This window comes from Pelobates fuscus, chromosome 11, assembly GCF_036172605.1.
Source record: "Pelobates fuscus isolate aPelFus1 chromosome 11, aPelFus1.pri, whole genome shotgun sequence".
NCBI lineage: Eukaryota > Metazoa > Chordata > Amphibia > Anura > Pelobatidae > Pelobates > Pelobates fuscus.
Window position 1 is genome coordinate 128550694 of NC_086327.1, and position 21404 is coordinate 128572097.

The 21404-nt window shown below is 38.0% G+C and overlaps 1 protein-coding gene across 3 annotated transcripts in view; it reads right to left on the minus strand.

Annotated features, from left to right (window-relative positions):
- The window catches only part of CDON (cell adhesion associated, oncogene regulated), a 104782-nt gene that overhangs the window by 15190 nt on the left and 68188 nt on the right, over positions 1-21404 (minus strand). For all 3 annotated transcript variants that reach the window (XM_063436746.1, XM_063436747.1, XM_063436745.1), the window contains exons 2-11: positions 17359-17488; positions 15818-16093; positions 14868-15014; positions 13059-13202; positions 9522-9806; positions 7344-7613; positions 5739-6098; positions 4841-5103; positions 3352-3526; positions 1802-1918 (exon numbers count right to left, since the gene is read on the minus strand). In XM_063436746.1, the coding sequence (XP_063292816.1) occupies positions 1802-1918; positions 3352-3526; positions 4841-5103; positions 5739-6098; positions 7344-7613; positions 9522-9806; positions 13059-13202; positions 14868-15014; positions 15818-16093; positions 17359-17434 (2113 nt within the window). In that variant the 5' untranslated portion in view covers positions 17435-17488. The remainder of the gene's footprint in view (positions 1-1801; positions 1919-3351; positions 3527-4840; positions 5104-5738; positions 6099-7343; positions 7614-9521; positions 9807-13058; positions 13203-14867; positions 15015-15817; positions 16094-17358; positions 17489-21404) is intronic.

Genomic DNA, 21404 nt, shown 5'->3' on the forward strand with positions numbered 1-21404 from the left:
TATTGTATAATAAATTATAGCATAGGTCAAGGTATGGTATAGTAAATTATAATGTACGTGTAGGTTTTGTATAAAAAAATTATAGCATAGGTCAAGGTATGGTATAGTAAATTATAGTATATGTGTAGGTATGGTATAATAAATTATAGCATAGGTCAAGGTATGGTATAGTAAATTATAGTATAGGTGTAGGTTTTGTATAATAAATTATAGCATAGGTCAAGGTATGGTATAGTAAATGATAATGTACGTGTAGGTATTGTATAATAAATTATAGCATAGATGTAGGTATGGTATAGTAAATTATAGTATAGGTGTAGGTATTGTATAATAAATTATAGCATAGGTCAAGGTATGGTATAGTAAAATTTAATGTACGTGTAGGTTTTGTATAATAAATTATAGCATAGGTCAAGGTATGGTATAGTAAATTATAGTATAGGTGTAGGTTTTGTATAATAAATTATAGCATAGGTCAAGGTATGGTATAGTAAATTATAATGTACGTGTAGGTATTGTATAATAAATTATAGCATAGATGTAGGTATGGTATAGTAAATTATAGTATAGGTGTAGGTATTGTATAATAAATTATAGCATAGATGTAGGTATGGTATAGTAAATTATAGTAGGTGTAGGTATTGTATAATTAATTATAGTGTAGCTGTAGGTAAGGTATAGTAAATTATAGTATAGGTGTAGGTATGGTATAATACATTATAGTATAGGTGTAGGTATTGTATAATAAATTATAGCATAGATGTAGGTATGGCATAGTAAATTATAGTATAGGTGTATTGTATAATAAATTATAGCATAGATGTAGGTATGGCATAGTAAATTATAGTATAGGTGTATTGTATAATAAATTATAGCATAGATGTAGGTATGGTATAGTAAATTATAGTAGGTGTAGGTATTGTATAATAAATTATAGTGTAGCTGTAGGTATGGTATAGTAAATTATAGTAGGTGTAGGTATTGTATAATAAATTATAGTGTAGCTGTAGGTATGGTATAGTAAATTATAGTAGGTGTAGGTATTGTATAATAAATTATAGTGTAGCTGTAGTTATGGTATAGGACAGCATAAAAGTAGTAAAATAAAAAATCTCTAGCAAATACTTACACAGATCACTTGGAAAGCAAAGAATTGAAAAGAAGAAAGAGAATACGTTAGCAATAAGGAGTTAAGAGTAAAATCACTGAAATATAATACATAAACGGATAACACCACATCTATCAGACACATCACATTGTAATATAGAAAGTGAGGGATATGGACGAATACAAGCCACACTGTAATATATTCTTTACTTAAGCTGTGCTTTCAGTTCCAGTCCCCTGGCCTTAAATTTGAAATACACTTTAAATGCAGTTTGAATTCTTAGTTTAGTAAATTATTTATTTATTTATAAAACATTTTACCAGGATGGATACATTAAGATTTCTCTAGGTTTCAAGTATGTCCTGGGTCCACAAAACATTTCATAAATAAACCAGTAAATAACCAGTTAGCATTAGAATGGAAAGGCTTCCTCGTGCAGGTATTTGTTATTTGTACGAGGAGGGGGAGGAATTAGCGCAGTGTTCTCAAGGCGCATATGGAACAAAAAGGATAAAAAGGTTATTTATTACTGCTCCTAAAACAAATGTACTCCCTGCCAATCAAACCGTGCGGCAGCTTACAAGGCCACAAAATCCTTCGATCAATCAGCAAAGCATTTGGTCACTTTCAAGAAAACAAAATAGTTAAATCCCATAACGAGGAGTGAGATTTACTGGTGATCACAATATTTACCCCCACTGTGCCGGAACGTGCCCAGAGTCACCACACCAAAGTTGGCATTGGAGCCTTCATGTGGAGAGGTTTGTCTTGGAGACGGAGCTTGCGTGTTCTTGGAAGAAGAATTTCTCTCTGTATCACAGACAAGCAAGCATATCAAAAGCGCTATTCGTGCAATTGTTACATTTCAGTACAAAGGATGTGGTTATCAAGCTGGGCTGCTGCAATGCAGTGAGCTAACCTGGTCTACAGTGCACTGGATAGCTGTCTGCACTGCGTGACATTAAATGGCAGACGCACTGAAAAGGTAAAACATTAGTAATGCGGGTGAGATTTTTTTTTTTATGTTCTTAAGTTTCAAAAATAAGTGATAGTTAGGACTAGTTACATGTGTGAGAGTTTGTGGGATTTTCTCAGCACTACCATAGAAAGCTAAGAGAACAGTCCAAGCACGATAACCACTATAGTGATTATGGCAATCTCTACAATGTAAGTAGTGAAACCATTTAGTAACAATTTGACTTCCTACATGGGGTTGCAACTCCTGTTTGAAGTGTCTTACCCCAGACAGGGATGAGCTTATGGCAGATGGAGCTAGGCTTCGGCAAATGCTGGAATTTCAAATGTGAGTATCTGTTTTTTTGTTATAATTCGAATGTTGTTTTGTATATACAGTTGCAAGAAAAAGTATGTGAAATCTTTGGAATGATATGGATTTCTGCAGAAATTGGTCATAAAATGTGATCTGATCATCATCTAAGTCACAACAATAGACAATCACAGTCTGCTTAAACTAATAACACACAAAGAATGAAATGTTGCCATGTTTTTTATTGAACACACCATGTAAACATTCACAGTGCAGGTGGAAAAAGTATGTGAACCCTTGGATTTAATAACTGGTTGAACCTCCTTTGACAGCAATAACTTCAACCAAACGTTTCCTGTAGTTGCAGATCAGACGTGCATAACGGTCAGGAGTAATTCTTGACCATTCCTCTTTATAGAACTGTTTCAGCAATATTCTTGGGATGTCTGGTGTGAATCGCTTGATAAAGACCCTAAGGGGTTGAAACGTTGCTGTGTAGTTCCTGGTTCTAATAAATTGCCTATATATTTGGAATTCATTGGAGTGCCTGGATTACTTTCTACAATTTTCAATTTTATGCTTGGTCCTTTTTTGGTACTGGGACTAGTCCATTGGAGCCCCCTGGATTCATGGATAAAGGGTTGAGTGCACATCCACCATCTTCTATATATATCAACTTAGATGATGATCAGATCACATTTTATGACCAATTTGTGCAGAAATCCATATCATTCCAAAGGATTCACATACTTTTTCTTGCAACTGTATTATAATGAGTTACCTATATAAAGTAAGAATCAAATGAATGGGTCAGTCTGGAACCTCTCTGAGCACTAGAGGTGAGCCAAAATCATTGTAAAATCACATCTCTTGTACCTAAAGAGTTAGATCATAGTACTCATTATTTCATTATCAGCCAAGTACATCAATAAAGATCTGTTTAATTGTTATATCTGGTACACCCCAAAATACTCACCTTTGCTTGTACGGAATGTAAGCATGGCTGGCTGGCCCTCACCAGCCGCGTTTCTTGCCACCATAAGGACTTCATAGAGACTAGATGGCTCAAGCTCTGTCAGTGGAAACTCGCTCTCACTCGCTGGTACACGGATGGAGTTCCAGTTTCCAACCATATTTCCTTCATCATCCAACTGAAAAGAACAAATCATTTATATACAAAAACATATTCCGGAGCACTGTGCAACATATTCGGTAGATGTACTCTTGAAGCTACTTTCTATATGCATTTAGGTTTTTAAAAAATGAAACAATTTCTAAACAAATATACAGATACAAGATTGGGTCAATCATTATTCTAAACAGGAAGTGTGACCAATGAGGGGGTTTTAGACCCCTTTTCACTAACCCCAGAAAATCATTCCGAGTACGTCATGGCGTGTTACTGCCTAGGAATACACCACAAGGGACTGTTCTGTAAGGTACTTCATACATTTGGGTTTTTGCTGGCCACATGCACAAAATCATAGGATATCGCCGTTTGATTCCACACAGCACCAGTTAACGTCTCTGAGATTTTGGAAATTGAAATTAAATAAAAACTGAAGGTGATGTAGACACACCTCCGTGCGTAAGTGCAATTGGTTCTACTGCTAATGTGTTCGACCCCTGTATTGCTGTGCCATAATTTTAAAAATATAAAGCTGGTATTTTGGTTCCCCACATTGCATCCTGTGAGAGGTGTGATCAAGATCTTTATGTTTTCACTTTATAGAGAGACGATTGATAGATAAACCAGTTTACAGGATACAAACGTCAAAACATACAGAACATTCTATGGAAGTAAAGAGTTAAAAGAGGAGTTCTATATTTCACAGACTGTTCATTCTGCTGAAAGCTTGTAACACGTAAAGAATGATGCAATGCTATAAATGAAAATGTCACTGTCCTGGAAGAAGAAGAGGGGAGCGTTACACATACATTAGGTACTATTGTTACTGTTTAGGGAGAGATTTGTAACATCACCCTGAGCTCAAACCCAGGGGGTGATTTTAACATGACTCTCTGTATAGTAACGCTGTGAATTAATGCCCACATTGTATAATAACAGTGGGTGTGCATCAGTAATAATTGTGCCGCACAGGAGGGGATATCAGGGTCGCAAAGTGATGGCTGGGATTGGGTCCTGGAGTTCTGCCTCTCGGCCGGCCCACGCAAGGCTGCTATTTAAAATGAAATAATAAAATCTTGCTAGCAAGCATATGGTCTGCACACCTGGCAGGTGCAGGTCACTTTAAACATCCCTTGTCTTTCTGGCACTCAGTAAATGAGTACATACTGATGCATTACCATGGCAACGCTCTAACTAATTCACTGAGTGCTACAAAAAAGAAAAACAGAAAGGGGGTACATTTTGTAAATGATTTAATGGGAGGAAGCTTTCACACATCCTCCCACAATCTACACCACACCCATATCACACTCAGTCAATGTCACAAACATCTCACCTTGCGATAGCGAACAAAATATGCATTAATAGGCAAACCGCCATCCTTTCCAGATCTCCACACCAAGAAATACATGTCTGGTTTGGTGGCCTGTGGAGGGCTGAGGATGATAGGGGCTTCAGGTAAGGCTGCTCCGTTTGGTGGCTTGTCTGTGGTTGCGGATATAGAAGAGGCAGTAGATGTCCGAATGGCAGACTCATCATCCTCCTCATCACTCTGAACATGCTCGTGGTCTCTAGGTTGGGTGTTTGTCTCATATGGAACTGAAGAGTGCAAATAAAACATTCTAAATTAAAATGATTTCAGAAGAAACAATCTATTAGACATTAGCAGTAGATGGTTTCATCGCAATCATCATATTAATCTTTTTAATGTGGACCTTTATTTGATATTTTCATACCTCAAAACTTTTGATTCCTATCATATAGTTTAAAATGGGAAGAATACATGACTTTGCATTCATCTGAGCTGACTGCAGCAGTTCCTTTTAAATAGGAGAATTGCACTCTAATAATGAAAGCAAGGAGCCTCTCTTTCTGAATTCTTGTTGGGACCTAAGTTATATCTGTGGGTGCCCGCTGGATGTGCCCCTGCATAAAGTTACAAAATATCAACTACAGACAATGAATAGAACAGTCCTGGAAATAAAAGGTGCAAACACTGAGTATCGTGTAAATCTAAATCAAATTAACACCCAGTATTAGAGTAATTTAGTTTAATACTCTCTAAATTCTAAGGAAGTGTTTTGCTCTATATTATGCTCACATTGTAGCACACTCGCCAGGTTAATGGCAAATAATTAGGTATGGCCATACCCAAAAGCAATAGTTATTTTGTATTCCTCTATCTATAAAAATAAATAAATAAAATTCCCAAATTTTTTAATAAGCAGACATACCAACGCTCAGAAAAGCTTCAGCACTGCTGGAGCCAAACTGATTGGATGCTTCACACTTGTATTTCCCAGCATGCTGTACTGTTGCGAATCGGATAGACAAGGAGCTGGAACCAGCCTGAGAAATGAGAAGTGGCACCAGGTCCTGCTTGGATGTTGTGTCGGCAGCTCTGGAATGGGCTGCTTTTCGAGATTTTGGGCGCAGGACTTGAGAAGGATGACTTCGGATTATTCCATGAGCGTCGTACCAGCGAATAAATGGCGTTGGGACTCCTGAAGCATTGCAGGTCAATGTAACCAAGTCTCCAGAAATGACACTAACATTTGTGGGGGGTGACACAATAATTGGTCTGGAATCATTGTCTGTAGAAGAATAAAATGCTGTGTTACCTGTTATTGAAGTTCTAAACCAATTATCCAATGGCTGCACATTCCTATATACAAGAGTTTCCCCTAACACAGACCATAATGTACAATACAGAGTAACTACTAGTAGTATTAAACCATTAATATTATTATTATCCTTCTTAGTAGTATTAGTACATGCTGTTATATATTATGAATAGTACTTTATACTGTGATAATATTATAATTAGGAGTAGTAATACTATATGCTGTTATACAATTGTTATAATTTGTGGTACTGTATCCTTAGATAATATTAGTATTAGCAGTAGTACTATATGCTGAGATATTACTATGAGTCGGGTGAGTGGGGCATTCGTATTCTACTTGTTTAGTAGAATGTTTAGTAAATATGTCCCTTTATTTGTTTCTAAGCATGCAGACGTATTTAAGCCCTCAAGGCAATGAGGGAAGGAACTGGTGGGGAGCTTTCAAATGCTTCCATTTTTAAAACCTCTTTTGCCGCCAACGAGTAAAAGGTAAAAAAAAAAACAATTAATGGGTTGACCAAAATTTCATTTTCAACAAAAATATGCAAACAAAATTTGGTTTGTCCGAATGGTTTTTCATTTTCAGGCAAAACTATTCGAGCATGTCAAATTTTTCATCTGCGTGTAATATAGTCTTATATACATAGTATTATAGTAGCACTAGTAGTATTATTATTTTATAATAATTAATATTATATTCTGAGCTATTACTTGCAGTAGTATATATTTTGAAATATGATTAGGTACGAGTATATTCTGTGATATTATTACAATTATAATCAGTAGTAGTAGTAGCATATTCTTAGATGTGATTATTACTAGTGGACGATACATTCTGATATTTTACAATCACTACTAGTAATATTAGTAGAATAGTCAGAAACATCATCACTATAATTTTTTCATATAGTTTGATCTGAGATCTTTTTAGCAGTAGTAGTGATAATAGTAAACTCAGAGATGTTATTGGTAGTAGCATATTGAGAAATATTATTATCAATATAATTACCATCATTTTTTAGTATAGTTTATAGTTGCCATTACAAGTATTAATATTTTCTGAGATATTTTAAATAACACACAAGCTGCAGCCAAAGACCCTATATGTATTACAGCGGTCCCCACCGAGCATGCCTGTGCGACACTGTGGAAGTTCATTGACGTCTTTCAATTACACATTTATGGTCTAGGTGTGAAATCTGTCTGCTTTTACCCGATTGGACATCCAGCCTCGCTGCAGCCAAAGCGACACCCACTCCATTGTCCATCACACACTGAAAAATACCAGAATCTTCGGCGTTAATGTTGCTGACCCTCAATTTGTTCCCCAAAAGGTGGTAACGTGAAGTTGGATGAATCGGGGTTCCATTGTGCACCCAGGTAATATTGGGAACTGGATTTGCACGTGCCTCGCAGGTAAACCTCATGGTGCTGCCAATCAGTGCCACGTGATCCTCAGGGCCCCGGGTAATAGCAGGAGTTTCTACAAAGAAAGGGTGAAAATAAATATGGGTCACACAGAGTTCTAAGATCAAAGAGTACAGATGCGACTAGCCACGAATATACAAACAAAAGGGCAGAATATAGAGCCTGATGCAGCATCCATTGCATGTAATACAAGTAAAATGCGTCAGTGTGACTGGTTTGCTGGCTATTGTTAGGAAGCATATTTAAAGTGTAAGGGATCTGAGACAGAAAGCTGGTAGCCTCTCTACTAAAGTCCGACATTACAAGAATTTAGAAAATAACTTTTATTCACTCTTTAAACATACTTCATTTTTATCGGTTTACAATAATAATAATAATACGTTTATCAAGAAATGATAAGATCTATTACTTTGTATCTCATGGATTATATATTTTACAATAATTTAAATGGCCTAATGTGTAGATACAATGGTATATATTAAAGGGACACTATAACCACCATAACTATTACAAATTTGTGAAAAACTGAAGTGGAGGTGGTATGAATTCTTAAATAAACGTTACGTTTTAACCTAAAGTATCTAAAAATGGATGTCATTCAATATGGCAATATTCCAGAGTTCCAAACACCATCATATAAAAGGACCGTGGGTCCCAAAACATTAAAGAAGGATCCTGGTGACTCTAGCCGGATGAAATGCGCGTTGAGTACGCTCGTTACTTTGTTACTTATCCTTCATCACTCTGCTGATTTTGGCTTCTATTTAGCTTATTTATTTTCCACATATATATATTATTTATTTTTTCTTTCACCTTCCAATTCATTTCTTTACTTATTGACAAACAAAAGGAACATGGGCCGGCTGGCAAATAAGTAGATATTAGCAATTGACAATTGAATTTGGATAAGATTAGGGAGCAGCCAACGGGTGGACCCCTTCAATAGGGAATCTCTTTGTCTTGGTCCATTTTGGTCTACCGCTGTTATTAGAATCAGTTTTAGTTTACCTTGAGTCATGTTTGCATTCACTAGAACAGCGGCATCTGGTGGACGCCCATAAGTATAGCTAATCCATTGGCAACCGTATAGGCGATAAATGAAGTGGATATTTATTGTTACAATTTTGTTGGACTTGCACACTCAATGTAACCGTTTAGGACTTCTACTAACAATTTTCTACCGTTCCGATATTGACTCAATTTTGATACTGGAGGGAAGTTATACTATTAGTTTTCAGTTCAATTGGCAACAGATTTTCTGACAAACTGTCTCAAACATTTATTACTCGACTACAGTATAGTTATGGTTACAATTTTATGGTTAGGTAACTGAAGAAATTAAATACTTTGTTTCATTTCCTTTTATTTATTTTTTTTCATTGTGTGTGGAACCCTTACATATTACCCATTATTTTTTTAGGTACTTGAATAAATGTTACATTTTAACATTACGAATTCACCTCCACATTTCAGTATGTCCGCTATATCGGAAGGGCTCAAGCCTCTGTCTTGTGGAAGACCGTCTGTTAAGTTATTGCTTACACAGTAATGTGTTAGACAAAACTTTTTTGCCTTATTGCAGATTTGTATAGTGGTTATTTAACTCTAGTGTTTGTCCAACATAAAACATTTATAAATCACCCTACCCCTGAGCTGCCATGAATTCTAATTATCCATTCAAACCTTTCTGGCCTTGGATAGCAATCATTGTCTGTGAATGCTGGCCTAAGCCACTGTATAGTCTGACTATATTCTCCTCATTTAGCATCAAGAGATGAGCAGCTATGATTAACAGAAAGCTTGATTTCCTGGGGGGAGGTGGGGAGGCTACAATTAGCTAGAAAAGATACAAAGGCAGTCTATTATAACATGCCTCACACTTTTTCCATTTTAATCTTCCCAAAGTAGCATTTTGTAAACTTTTACCAATATTAGGAATATTCAGGAATCCACTGCACATTACCTAGAACAATAACAGTGTAGTTAACATAATGGAGATGATGGGAGTTGTTGAAAAAGCAGGAATAGTTTCCGGCATCAGATCGCTCTACTCGCTCTATCACAAGGTGTGTGTGAAACACTCTTCTTCGGTCGAGCTCCGTAATGTCATGGCCATCCTTGGTCCATGTAATATGAGGATACAAAACTCCTCCAAATACACATTCCAGGGTCAGTGGCTCATGGATCTGTACAGACAAGGTCTCAGTTGGAATGGGGTTTAGAATATTGGAACTGCGCTGCAGAGAACCTAGAATGGAGGACAGAAAACTTTAAGATTCTCAACATATTGTAAAATTAGCAGACATTTCATGCACAATAAAAAAAATATAAATTAAATAAAGATAGATAGAAAAGGAGATTGGATGGGTGGACGGACGTACAGATAGATAGATCTGAATGGACACATTATAGAGTTTACTGCCTTAACAGGAACAAATCATGTTAACGGGCAGTGCTCACAGTGGTTTCATGGGAAATGGAAACATTAGCAATGTATGTCACCATATCCATCCCTAGGTCAATAGCGGTACCAGTGGCGTGATGGATGGGGACCTTTCTCCTGGCTGCACCAGCTCTCTGAAGGCAAATTACATTGAGAACCTGTCACAACATCTTACCAATGTGAGGCTCTAATTCTCACAAGGTTTGGACTAGCACGGGGCTTGCAGACCACGAGCATATTTAGGACTTTGCGTGTGAATCTGAGCATGTGCGTGTTGAAGTGCATGGAGTACTAAGAATATGGATAGGACAGGTAGATATAGATACCGTACATACAGAGATAGCGCTCAGATACTGTATATACAGAGAGATAGCGTACACATACTGTATATACAAATATAGTGCATAGATACAGTATATACAGAGAGATATAGCATACACATACTGTATATACAGATATAGTGCACAGATACCGAATATACAGAGATAGGGCATAGATACCGTATATACAGAAATATAGAGTACACATACTGTATATACAGAGATAGTGCACAGATACCGAATATACAGAGATAGGGCATAGATACCGTATATACAGAGAGATAGTTCACAGATACCATATATACAGAGATAGGGCATAGATACCGTATATACAGAAATAGTGCACAGATACCAAATATACAGAGATAGGGCATAGATACCGTATATACAGAAATATAGAGTACACATACTGTATATACAGAGATAGTGCACAGATACCGAATATACAGAGATAGGGCATAGATACCGTATATACAGAGAGATAGTTCACAGATACCATATATACAGAGATAGGGCATAGATACCGTATATACAGAAATATAGAGTACACATACTGTATATAGAGAGATAGTGCACAGATACCGAATATACAGAGATAGGGCATAGATACCGTATATACAGAAATATAGAGTACACATACTGTATATACAGAGATAGTGCACAGATACCAAATATACAGAGATAGGGCATAGATACCGTATATACAGAAATATAGAGTACACATACTGTATATAGAGATAGTGCACAGATTCCGAATATACAGAGATAGGGCATAGATACCGTATATACAGAAATAGTGCACAGATACCAAATATACAGAGATAGGGCTTAGATACCGTATATACAGAAATATAGAGTACACATACTGTATATACAGAGATAGTGCACAGATACCGAATATACAGAGATAGGGCATAGATACCGTATATACAGAAATAGTGCACAGATACCAAATATACAGAGATAGGGCATAGATACCGTATATACAGAAATATAGAGTACACATACTGTATATACAGAGATAGTGCACAGATACCGAATATACAGAGATAGGGCATAGATACCGTATATACAGAGAGATAGTTCACAGATACCATATATACAGAGATAGGGCATAGATACCGTATATACAGAAATAGTGCACAGATACCAAATATACAGAGATAGGGCATAGATACCGTATATACAGAAATATAGAGTACACATACTGTATATACAGAGATAGTGCACAGATACCGAATATACAGAGATAGGGCATAGATACCGTATATACAGAAATAGTGCACAGATACCAAATATACAGAGATAGGGCATAGATACCGTATATACAGAAATATAGAGTACACATACTGTATATACAGAGATAGTGCACAGATACCGAATATACAGAGATAGGGCATAGATACCGTATATACAGAGAGATAGTTCACAGATACCATATATACAGAGATAGGGCATAGATACCGTATATACAGAAATAGTGCACAGATACCAAATATACAGAGATAGGGCATAGATACCGTATATACAGAAATATAGAGTACACATACTGTATATAGAGATAGTGCACAGATACCGAATATACAGAGATAGGGCATAGATACCGTATATACAGAAATAGTGCACAGATACCAAATATACAGAGATAGGGCTTAGATACCGAATATACAGAGATAGGGCATAGATACCATATATACAGAGAGATAGTTCACAGATACCGAATATACAGAGATAGGGCATAGATACCGTATATAGAGAAATATAGAGTACACATACTGTATATACAGAGATAGTGCACAGATACCGAATATACAGAGATAGGGCATAGATACCGTATATACAGAGAGATAGTTCACAGATACCATATATACAGAGATAGGGCATAGATACCGTATATACAGAGATAGGGCATATATACCGTCTATACAGAGAGATAGTTAACAGATACCATATATACAGAGATAGGGCATAGATACCGTATATACAGAGATAGGGCATAGATACCGTATATACAGAGAGATAGTTCACAGATACCATATATACAGAGATAGGGCATAGATACAGTATATACAGAGATAGGGCACAGATACCGAATATACAGAGATAGTGCACAGATACCGTATATACAGAGATATAGCGTACACATACTGTATATAGAGAGATAGTGCACAGATAGCATGTATACAGAGATATAGCGTACACATACTGTTTATACAGATATAATGCACAGATACCATGTATACATACATAGAGCACAGATACCATATATACAGAAATAGTGCACAGATACCGTATATACATACATGGTGCACAGATACCGTATATACAGAGATAGGGCATAGATACCGTATATACAGAAATATAGAGTACACATACTGTATATAGAGAGATAGTGCACAGATACCGAATATACAGAGATAGGGCCAGATACCGTATATACAGAGATAGGGCATAGATACCATATATACAGAGAGATAGCGTACACATACCGTATATACAGATATAGTGCACAGATACCGAATATACATACATAGTGCACAGATACCGTATATACAGAGAGATATAGCTCAGATACCATATATACAGAGAGATAGCGTACACATGCCGTATATACAGATATAGTGCACAGATACCGTATATACAGAGAGATATAGCTCAGATACCATATATACAGAGAAATAGAGCGTAGACATATCTAAATGAACAGAACCCTGGGAAAGCTGCATACAGCACTTACGGTTTAATGTCAGCTTGTATGTTGTGGGGTTCACTTTCTGCTCCTCAGTAACTGGATTATACGCAGCACATTTATAAGACCCTCGGTCTTCACTGGACACATTGAGGATTTGCAGGTTTCCAGAAGGAAGAATCAGGAACTTGTCTAGACAAAAATAATTGTATACAATGAGCATAACGTGTCTTTCATGGACAATAAATAGTTTCATGAACTGCTGGGAGTGAAAGTAAAATAAAATAAAAGTCATTTATAAATTGCTGTGTATAGTCACGGCAGGATGTGCGGAGGGTGGTATAGTCTCTATTCATATGGCGCTCTCTGGCTCCACAACGTGCCCGCTAAGAGGAAAACCAATCAGGCAGGTGCCACTCACAGCTTTTTGATGTGAGCAGGTAGAACGATTCGAACTCTGTGCTACAAATCTGCATCCTGGATATTGATTATATTGCTACTCATTACTGAGCGCAGTACATCATATGTGTGCATTATTATTAGTTAGATTCAGAATTATTTGTGCTATGATAGGATTTAAGAAAACTATTTAAGGCCCAGATTTGCAATCCACACCAAAAATTAAAACAAAACATCCACATTGGGATCTATACTGTCACTCTATTTATATCAGCATCAAAACAAGTCTAAAGTGGCTTCATAAGAGAGGTATCTGTTGGTGTAGCGTTTGGCCATGCATGACCTGTGGACATAGCCAGAGACAGATTTACTAGCCCATGTACCGGACAGACATATAAATATGTGGATCTTATTACAGTAATAAGCTGTAACATTTAATGGATTTCTGTCACAAGTAATGAGGGCATCAAATAGTTCTGTCCTAGATATTGATCATTTACCTCCTGTGGCAGACACACAGTATTAACAGAGACAGGGAGAACAAAAAGTAACAAAATAGGCGCGCTTACATTGTTAAACATAATCAATAACATAGTCAATTATTTAAAAACAAAATGGATTTTCATACGCAAACAAGGGTCTGTGCTGGTGTAAATTGCACTGTTGATGATACTTGTTTTTCAGGGTACAATAGGGTTTGAAGGAAATCTATGATATAATTTAAATAAATAGACAGGCCTGTAGGAGTGATTTTTTTTTTGATATATTATACATATATATATATATATATATATATATATATATATATATACAGAGTATTCCTTTATTATGCACACCTAAAATATGTTAATTAATAGTTTCCAATGTACATACTTTTTATTTATCATTAGTTTCAATGTACATGTGTTTTTATATATTGTGTTGTTTGTGTCATACTTTATGTATTATTTAGTATCGAGTCATGTGGTGGACTTTAGATGTTGAATGCTGCCCCCGGTTATAATGCTGAGCAGAGACAGTGTAAGGGTAACGTAAACCGCCTTGCAATTAAACCCGCTGCTATTTAAATGTGCACGCGGGAGGGGGAGGCAGAGGAAGCAATAGTGCCAGGAATACAGCTTTGTATTCCTGGCACAATAGTATCCCTTTAACCCCTTAAGGACACACAACATGTGTGACATGTCATGATTCCCTTTAATTCCAGAAGTTTGGTCCTTGATACAATGTGTTGTCCTAATGTTGCCTGGATTGTAACTTTTTTCAATAAATGTGTTATCAACTTTTTATCAATGTTTTATGATGGAATGGAGTGCCTTTTTTTCTGCGCAGTTTAAGAAATATCTGCCACAGCGTAACAGATTGAACTTCAGACAATTAAGCTGGGCTCACCCCCAATGACTCTTATGTGGGAAAACAGTACATTTTGTAGAATATATAGCCACAAAATATCCAACCCACCTGTGGATTTCTCTATCCATTTCCCTCGGACCTTGTATCGTATGTGTGGCTTGGGGTTGCTGGCTGGTAGTTTACACCCAATCAGCGCACTGCTTCCTTCATCTGCTTTAACACTAGATTGGGCTGATGTTTCAAACTCCCCCAGATCTGCAGGAAAGAGAGAAAAGAAAGGATAAGATAACCCAAACTCTCAGAATGCAAATTATACCATAAAAGCAATAATGATGAACAAAAACGTGCCTTCACTGAAAGTAAGCTGGTTAGTTGTAATTTCACCAATACTCAACTAGATTAACTGACCTCTATCAGTGTTATTCACTAAAGATTAAATCCACTATTTAAAGGGAACTCCAACCATTATAACCCCCTCGAACCATAACCACTACAGTCCCCAGCAGTGGTTATGTTGGAAGGATTATCTTGGCTCTGTTTCCTGGTAATTGGGAAAATCGTTTTGTAACAGTTTGCCACCCTACCTGTGTCCCCACCGAAAGCTGAGAGTCCTTGGAGATCTGGCGATGTCCATCCAGCTTCAGCTCTGCTGAATAAGCCGGGTACCAAACCTGATGGACATTCGTTGGCTAAGAGCATCAGCTGACCGCTCTCAGCCAATGTATATAATTCTATACATTGAAATATGCACAGAACTGATATTAGCCAGCCCAAAAATCTATTTGCCAAATGACCTGAAACACTGCACATACACACATGCCCATGCTCGTAGCATGGTGGCTGGAGCATAAGGAAGGTTTGAAACCTGCATTATAGTAATATAGAGGTCATATTTACCCCCAAAGGGTAAACATTGAATTTTATTTTACTTTTTATTGGTGGCCAAGGGTTTTTTAATTTTTGCCTGGCTAGTGCCACCCGAAGGGCAAATAATACTACTGACTTATCGTTCATTTTCAAAAAGCAAGTGAACATCAAAGTGGACACAACATACTCACAGGCTATGGACACCGATGCGGGAGTGCTAAGTGTGGCACCTTCGCTGGTACTGGCAACGCACTGATACTTCCCAGCATGAGACATGGCGAGAGAAGTGATGGTCAGGTACCCCGATTTAATCTCCACATCCTGCGTCTCCAATGTGTCCACTTGTTTACCATTAAAGAGCCAAGAAATATGGGACCATGGTGGATTAGCAGAACAGTGCAGCTTTAAGTGGCCTCTGGGCTTCTGGATGGTGGAAAGGGGTTCTTCAATAAAATAAGGTGTTACATCTAAATAGAAAGAGACAATTGAGACACTTATGAGAGAAATGCTTTCAAATGCGGTTGTCCGCATGGAAAAAGACTGGTGCAGCAAAACATGCCATTGCTTAAAATTACTTTGCAATATTTGTAATGCTGGACTGTTCAGTTTTTCAAAAACTGTCTATTCATATCTGGCCAGGTGTGACTAGGGCTGCATTAACTCCTAAATGGCAGAGCATAGAGCAGTGACGTGGCAGGGGCATGATCTATACACCAATACCACTTCATAAAGCTACAGTTCTCATGGTGCTTAGAGTGTCCCTTTAAGGTGTACTAGAGAATATGTGAACCAGTTTGTGAATGTGCAATGCTGTGTATTAACTTATCTGCCACCCACCACCCTCTCCCCACCAGAAAAAAAAATTAAAACAGAAAAGCATTTTTATTAGTAATATATGCCCTGGCAATGCAATTGGATTGGCTAAAATCGGCAAGGAGGTGGAGCCAACGCCATGAGGAAAATTCAGCGCCTCCATGCAGAGCGTGGAGACGCTGAACGGCAGAGGTGCCTACTGTGTAGCACTGCCCTACGAAGCATCTCAAGTGGCCACTTGGAGGTGTCCCTAGGGGGCAATGTAGAGGAGCTTCTGTTCCCTCTCCCAGTCTGACAGAAAGCAGTTTAGTGCTCACTGAGAAGAACACTTCCTGTCAGACCAGGTAGGGGAACAGAAACTTCTCTACCATGGTCCATTGCTTGGCCACACTACATGCAGTGACTGGCAGTAGGGGAGCACTTAGAGGGTCAATTATCACTATTATATGGCTACACACTGGTCCAATGTGTCACCACTAGTGAGAGGACCTCTCAAAGACAAAGAAAATGCTGGTGCATAAATGAGCTAAAGGGATCCACTGATAACCTGCAGATAGTGAAATTAGCACACTGATCCTTCTCTCTGATAGTCAGATTATGAATCAGGACCTACTTTTATTAACATAAAATTTTGATACAGATTCCTTCTCGCCAAGAAGGAGGATAAACAAATATGGCTGTTTAGTTAGACTGATATATTATGTAGTATTTTCTGGAAACAGACGCACACATGGAAACAAGCAATATTGAAGTGTTGAATCGTTTTTGGGGCAGGACTGCCCAAATGGCAGCACACATCCAGCAGAAGTGAAATATGAAACAAAACAAATAGTATTTCTCAATGTTTCCTAAAAACACAAAATGTTTTTCAGTCTATTAGGAGAAAGGGGGAGCAATTTAATGTTCTGATTTTACTTACCCGAGTTGGCACGGGTTGCAAGGGTCAGTAACCACAGGCAAAGTGCTGGACTCCAGCAGCCATAGTAGGGAAGCATAGTGTTGGGTTACACTGAGGCACAGTGTCCAGGGGGAGTGATGGTGACAGAAACCTGGAAGGAAGGGAAAATGGCATGAGATGTTTCCATCACGTATGAATACCTATTATACAAAGAGTTTAACATCCACGATTTCTATTGCTTGAAGACCCTGGAATAAATCACCTCTGGGTGTAACTAGCTCGGTGTCGTGTCATTATCCGAATAACTGTTTAAGTAACAGGTTTATGATGCTATACAGTGCAATGTCACGCAATATACCACAGACTTAACACAAACTCAGGTTCCCGGACATTCAGCCACGCTGCCTCTACATTCTAGAACTTTTCACCTCACTCAATCAGAAAGGCACCATCCTTTCAGACTTGTAAAAAAGCTAAAGACCACCTCTTTTATAAGGCATTCAGTCAGCTCATGTAACTATCAGAAACTCTTAACTTTGATGTCTGTTTTATAGATTTGTAAAGTGCTTTGAGTCTCACAGCGAAAAGCGCTATAAAAATAGCAAATTATTTATATTATTATAAACGTTATCCCAGTAATACTCTTATAAATTAACAACTTAATCAAGTCTAAACTAAGACTTCAGCTCTCATATGCTTCTTACTGGGGGCAATAAAATAACAGATTTATTTCCCAGCTCAACTAATTTAGAGATGGTCCCTAAATGTTCCAGCATGAGACAACGCTGGCAATTTATATATGAAAGTCAAGTGCTCTGTAGTTCACCCTGGTGCTGTGACCTCCGATCTTGCAGGTAACCTAAAGATCTCCATTACAGCCATGTGATAATTGCACATTCAGAAAAGATATCCCACAGAGTAGACTTTTTCTGGGCAGCAGCTGCAGGGAAGGGAGTGGGTTTATTTTAAATTCTCTCGGTTCAAGGACAGCAGCAGCAGGAGGCCATGGACAGCACAGAACATAAAAAAAACACACGGAGAGTGTGTTAACATAAAGCACTTCGCCACTGAGAGAGAGAGAGAGAGAGAGGCTGGGGGACCTGGGAGATTCCACAATCAAATACTATTTACTTAGAAGGGGGATGAACGCACATGAAGCAAAGAGCTCTCAGTATGAATGGAATTCCTGAACAGAGAACATATTTGCTAATCATGTACATATATATTACAGCTTAACCCAACAAATCTCTCCTCGGGCGTGGAGCAAAGGACCACTGATTATACCATTAACCTTACATAATTAAAACAGTTACATAGTTTCATTCGTGGGGACACTACATGCACCCAGACCACGTCATCTCATTGAGGTGGTCTAGGTACAGCGTCCTCAGCCCTGCAATTTAAAACATTATTTCAGAGAAACTACAATGTTTACATTGCAGAATTAAGACTGCCTCTAGTGGCTGTCTGCATTTTCAATGAGTTTGACTCCATGAAAAGAAGCTTGATATTCTCACGCTGTCCAAAATATCCCCAATGCTTTCCTATGGTGAAGGCCTAATGTGCAAACATACACAGTTTGCCCCCACTGATGACATTAGAGGAGACAGAGACGAGGCCAGCACCCAGGGATCTCCTGCCCTGAAAAGATTTTTTTTAACCCTTTAAACAGCAGGTGGCCGGACAATAACTTTAGGGCAGAGGGACACGATAGCTTTAGGAATGCAATTCTTATAAGACCCCTGCAGAGATGCACAGTTGTTATAGCTCCGTCATATTAAAACTTTTAACAAATTTAAAATCTCTCTTAAAAGATATTTTAGAGACTGTGTTGGAAGGTGAATCAAAAGTTATACATTGTCAAAATATACTTTGTCCCATGTAATTGCCAATATTTGTCAAAATGTCATGTTTCAGCCTCCATTTCCCATCAGCCATCGGTTACAACTGCTGATGGGGACGTGTTTGAGATTATCGAAGGAAGATCCTGTGGTCTTGCGGGATCCTCCAAGGCCAGACAAAGAAAATCTCTGCAAATATGGGTAAACAGGCGAATATTTCTTGTCTTTTTCCTAGGGTTTGTTTTTGTACACAAATGTAGTCAGATTGGGTCACCTTGCAAGAAGTTAGCAGAGACACAATGTATTACAACTTGCGCCTTCCTAGCAACACTTTCTATATTGAAAGTCCCAAGCACTGCTTATTTGCATATTAAACAGACAAAGTGAACTCTGAACTGCGTACCCAGTTTTAGCAACCAGCATACAGGGAGTGGCTCGTAAAGACTCTTTTAGAATGGCAGGAACACACTCTCTAGCTGTGCTTGCAAAGCTCATATATTCTAGGCGCATCTCTGGTTAACAGGGCACTGGATGCAAGGACGGACTGACAGAAGCAAACCCTGACATTGGGACTGTCCCACCAAATGCAGGACAGTTGGGAGGCCTTCAGTTTGGTAAAAGTAACTGTAAAAAAAATCCTGGCTGTTGTTTAGCAGCACAAACTGCACAGCTAACAACAAACTGAAAATTGAAGACTACAAAACTGAACAGGCAAATACCGCCAATATGGCTAGTCCAGTTCTCTTGCCTACTCTCCCAAATTCCCAGTTCAAAGGACAAATTCCAAGAGACGAGCCATCTTTAAACTGCACTTATTGCTACTGAACTGGATACTTGGGCAGTTTCAGACATCAGCTACGTCTTTCCATTTCATATAAGAAGGGAGAGTGCAGTAAATAATAAAGAGTAAAGGGACACCCCACTGCCAAAGTGAAAACAGATCACTGTTTAGTAGATATACCTCCAAGCATTTTCCATGTATTTATTAGAGGTATATCTTAGAAGTTCCTATGCAACTAGGCCTTAGAAAGCCTTTATCCATGCGCGCACTGCACAGGGTTCTAATCTTAGAATGGAGAAGGAGGTATGTGGGGGGCAGGCTGGCACGCTTAAGAGGAGTTAAATAAGATCGAAATGATCGGAGCAAGCCTGTGGTATGGTTCTTTTTTTAACTTAGTACAATAAAACCAGGAGACAGAAGAAAAGGAGGGGGCAGAGTGACTGGCAGCAGACAGATAGGTCTGCTAAATATTGGGCCAAATTTGTCAGAATTCCTCAAAACGTATTAATTTTGTTTAAGCCTTTATGGTTTACTTATTATGTGTTTGTTCGGTATTTATCTAAAGCAATATTTGTGAATTCTCACATGCATTACAGACCCCCTCCTCCTCCCCCTATGAGTGTGGCATCTACCAAACATCTCCATCGCTGGTCCCAATAGCCTGGCATACTTATTATTAATTACATGGGATGTACATAGTCAAGTTACTTTCTCATATAGTATTGGGAGTGATCTACTTCTCTAATGAACTGTGTACTAGAATGAATCTTGTGTATACTTTTTTTCTGCTTCTATTTTGATCAACCTTTGTGCCTTGTTGTGAATATTTTGTTATTTTGCCTTCACAAAAATGTGCAATCCGCAATCATTCAACCACATAACACAAAGCCACCCACATCACACACAGACAGTCAAATACATCATTCCCAGCTAACCACACATCACACACAGCTAGTCACCCCCACAAACAAAACAAACACACAGAGTCATATACACACAACTCATCGAATTTTACAATGCTTTAGATTCAGTGTTTAATATTCACCCAATATTCGAATAGAAAAAAAAAAAAAAAAAAATTCCTGGGTTCACACCCTAATAAACTGTGCTGTGCACGCCTACATAAGACAGGAATAAACTCTCACCTTCACACAGAGTAATCTATCAGGAAACTGTAAAGAAGCAACAAACTCAGTACTCAAAAGGGCTAACAGCTTGAATAGAAGAACTCTGCAGGAACACCATTTAATAAGGGCCCCAGCTAATACAGTGGGTTCAGGGGCCAAGAAAAATGGAAGAGAGAAAAATCAAAGGTTATTATGGTCTGTCAGCGGCAATAAGGATCACTGCCCTGCTAATTGTGCGCAAGGGGCAAAAACAGGAACAGAGAAATGAAAATTCTCCCAATTAATCCGCATTCGGTGGATGTGGATTTAACCCCTTCA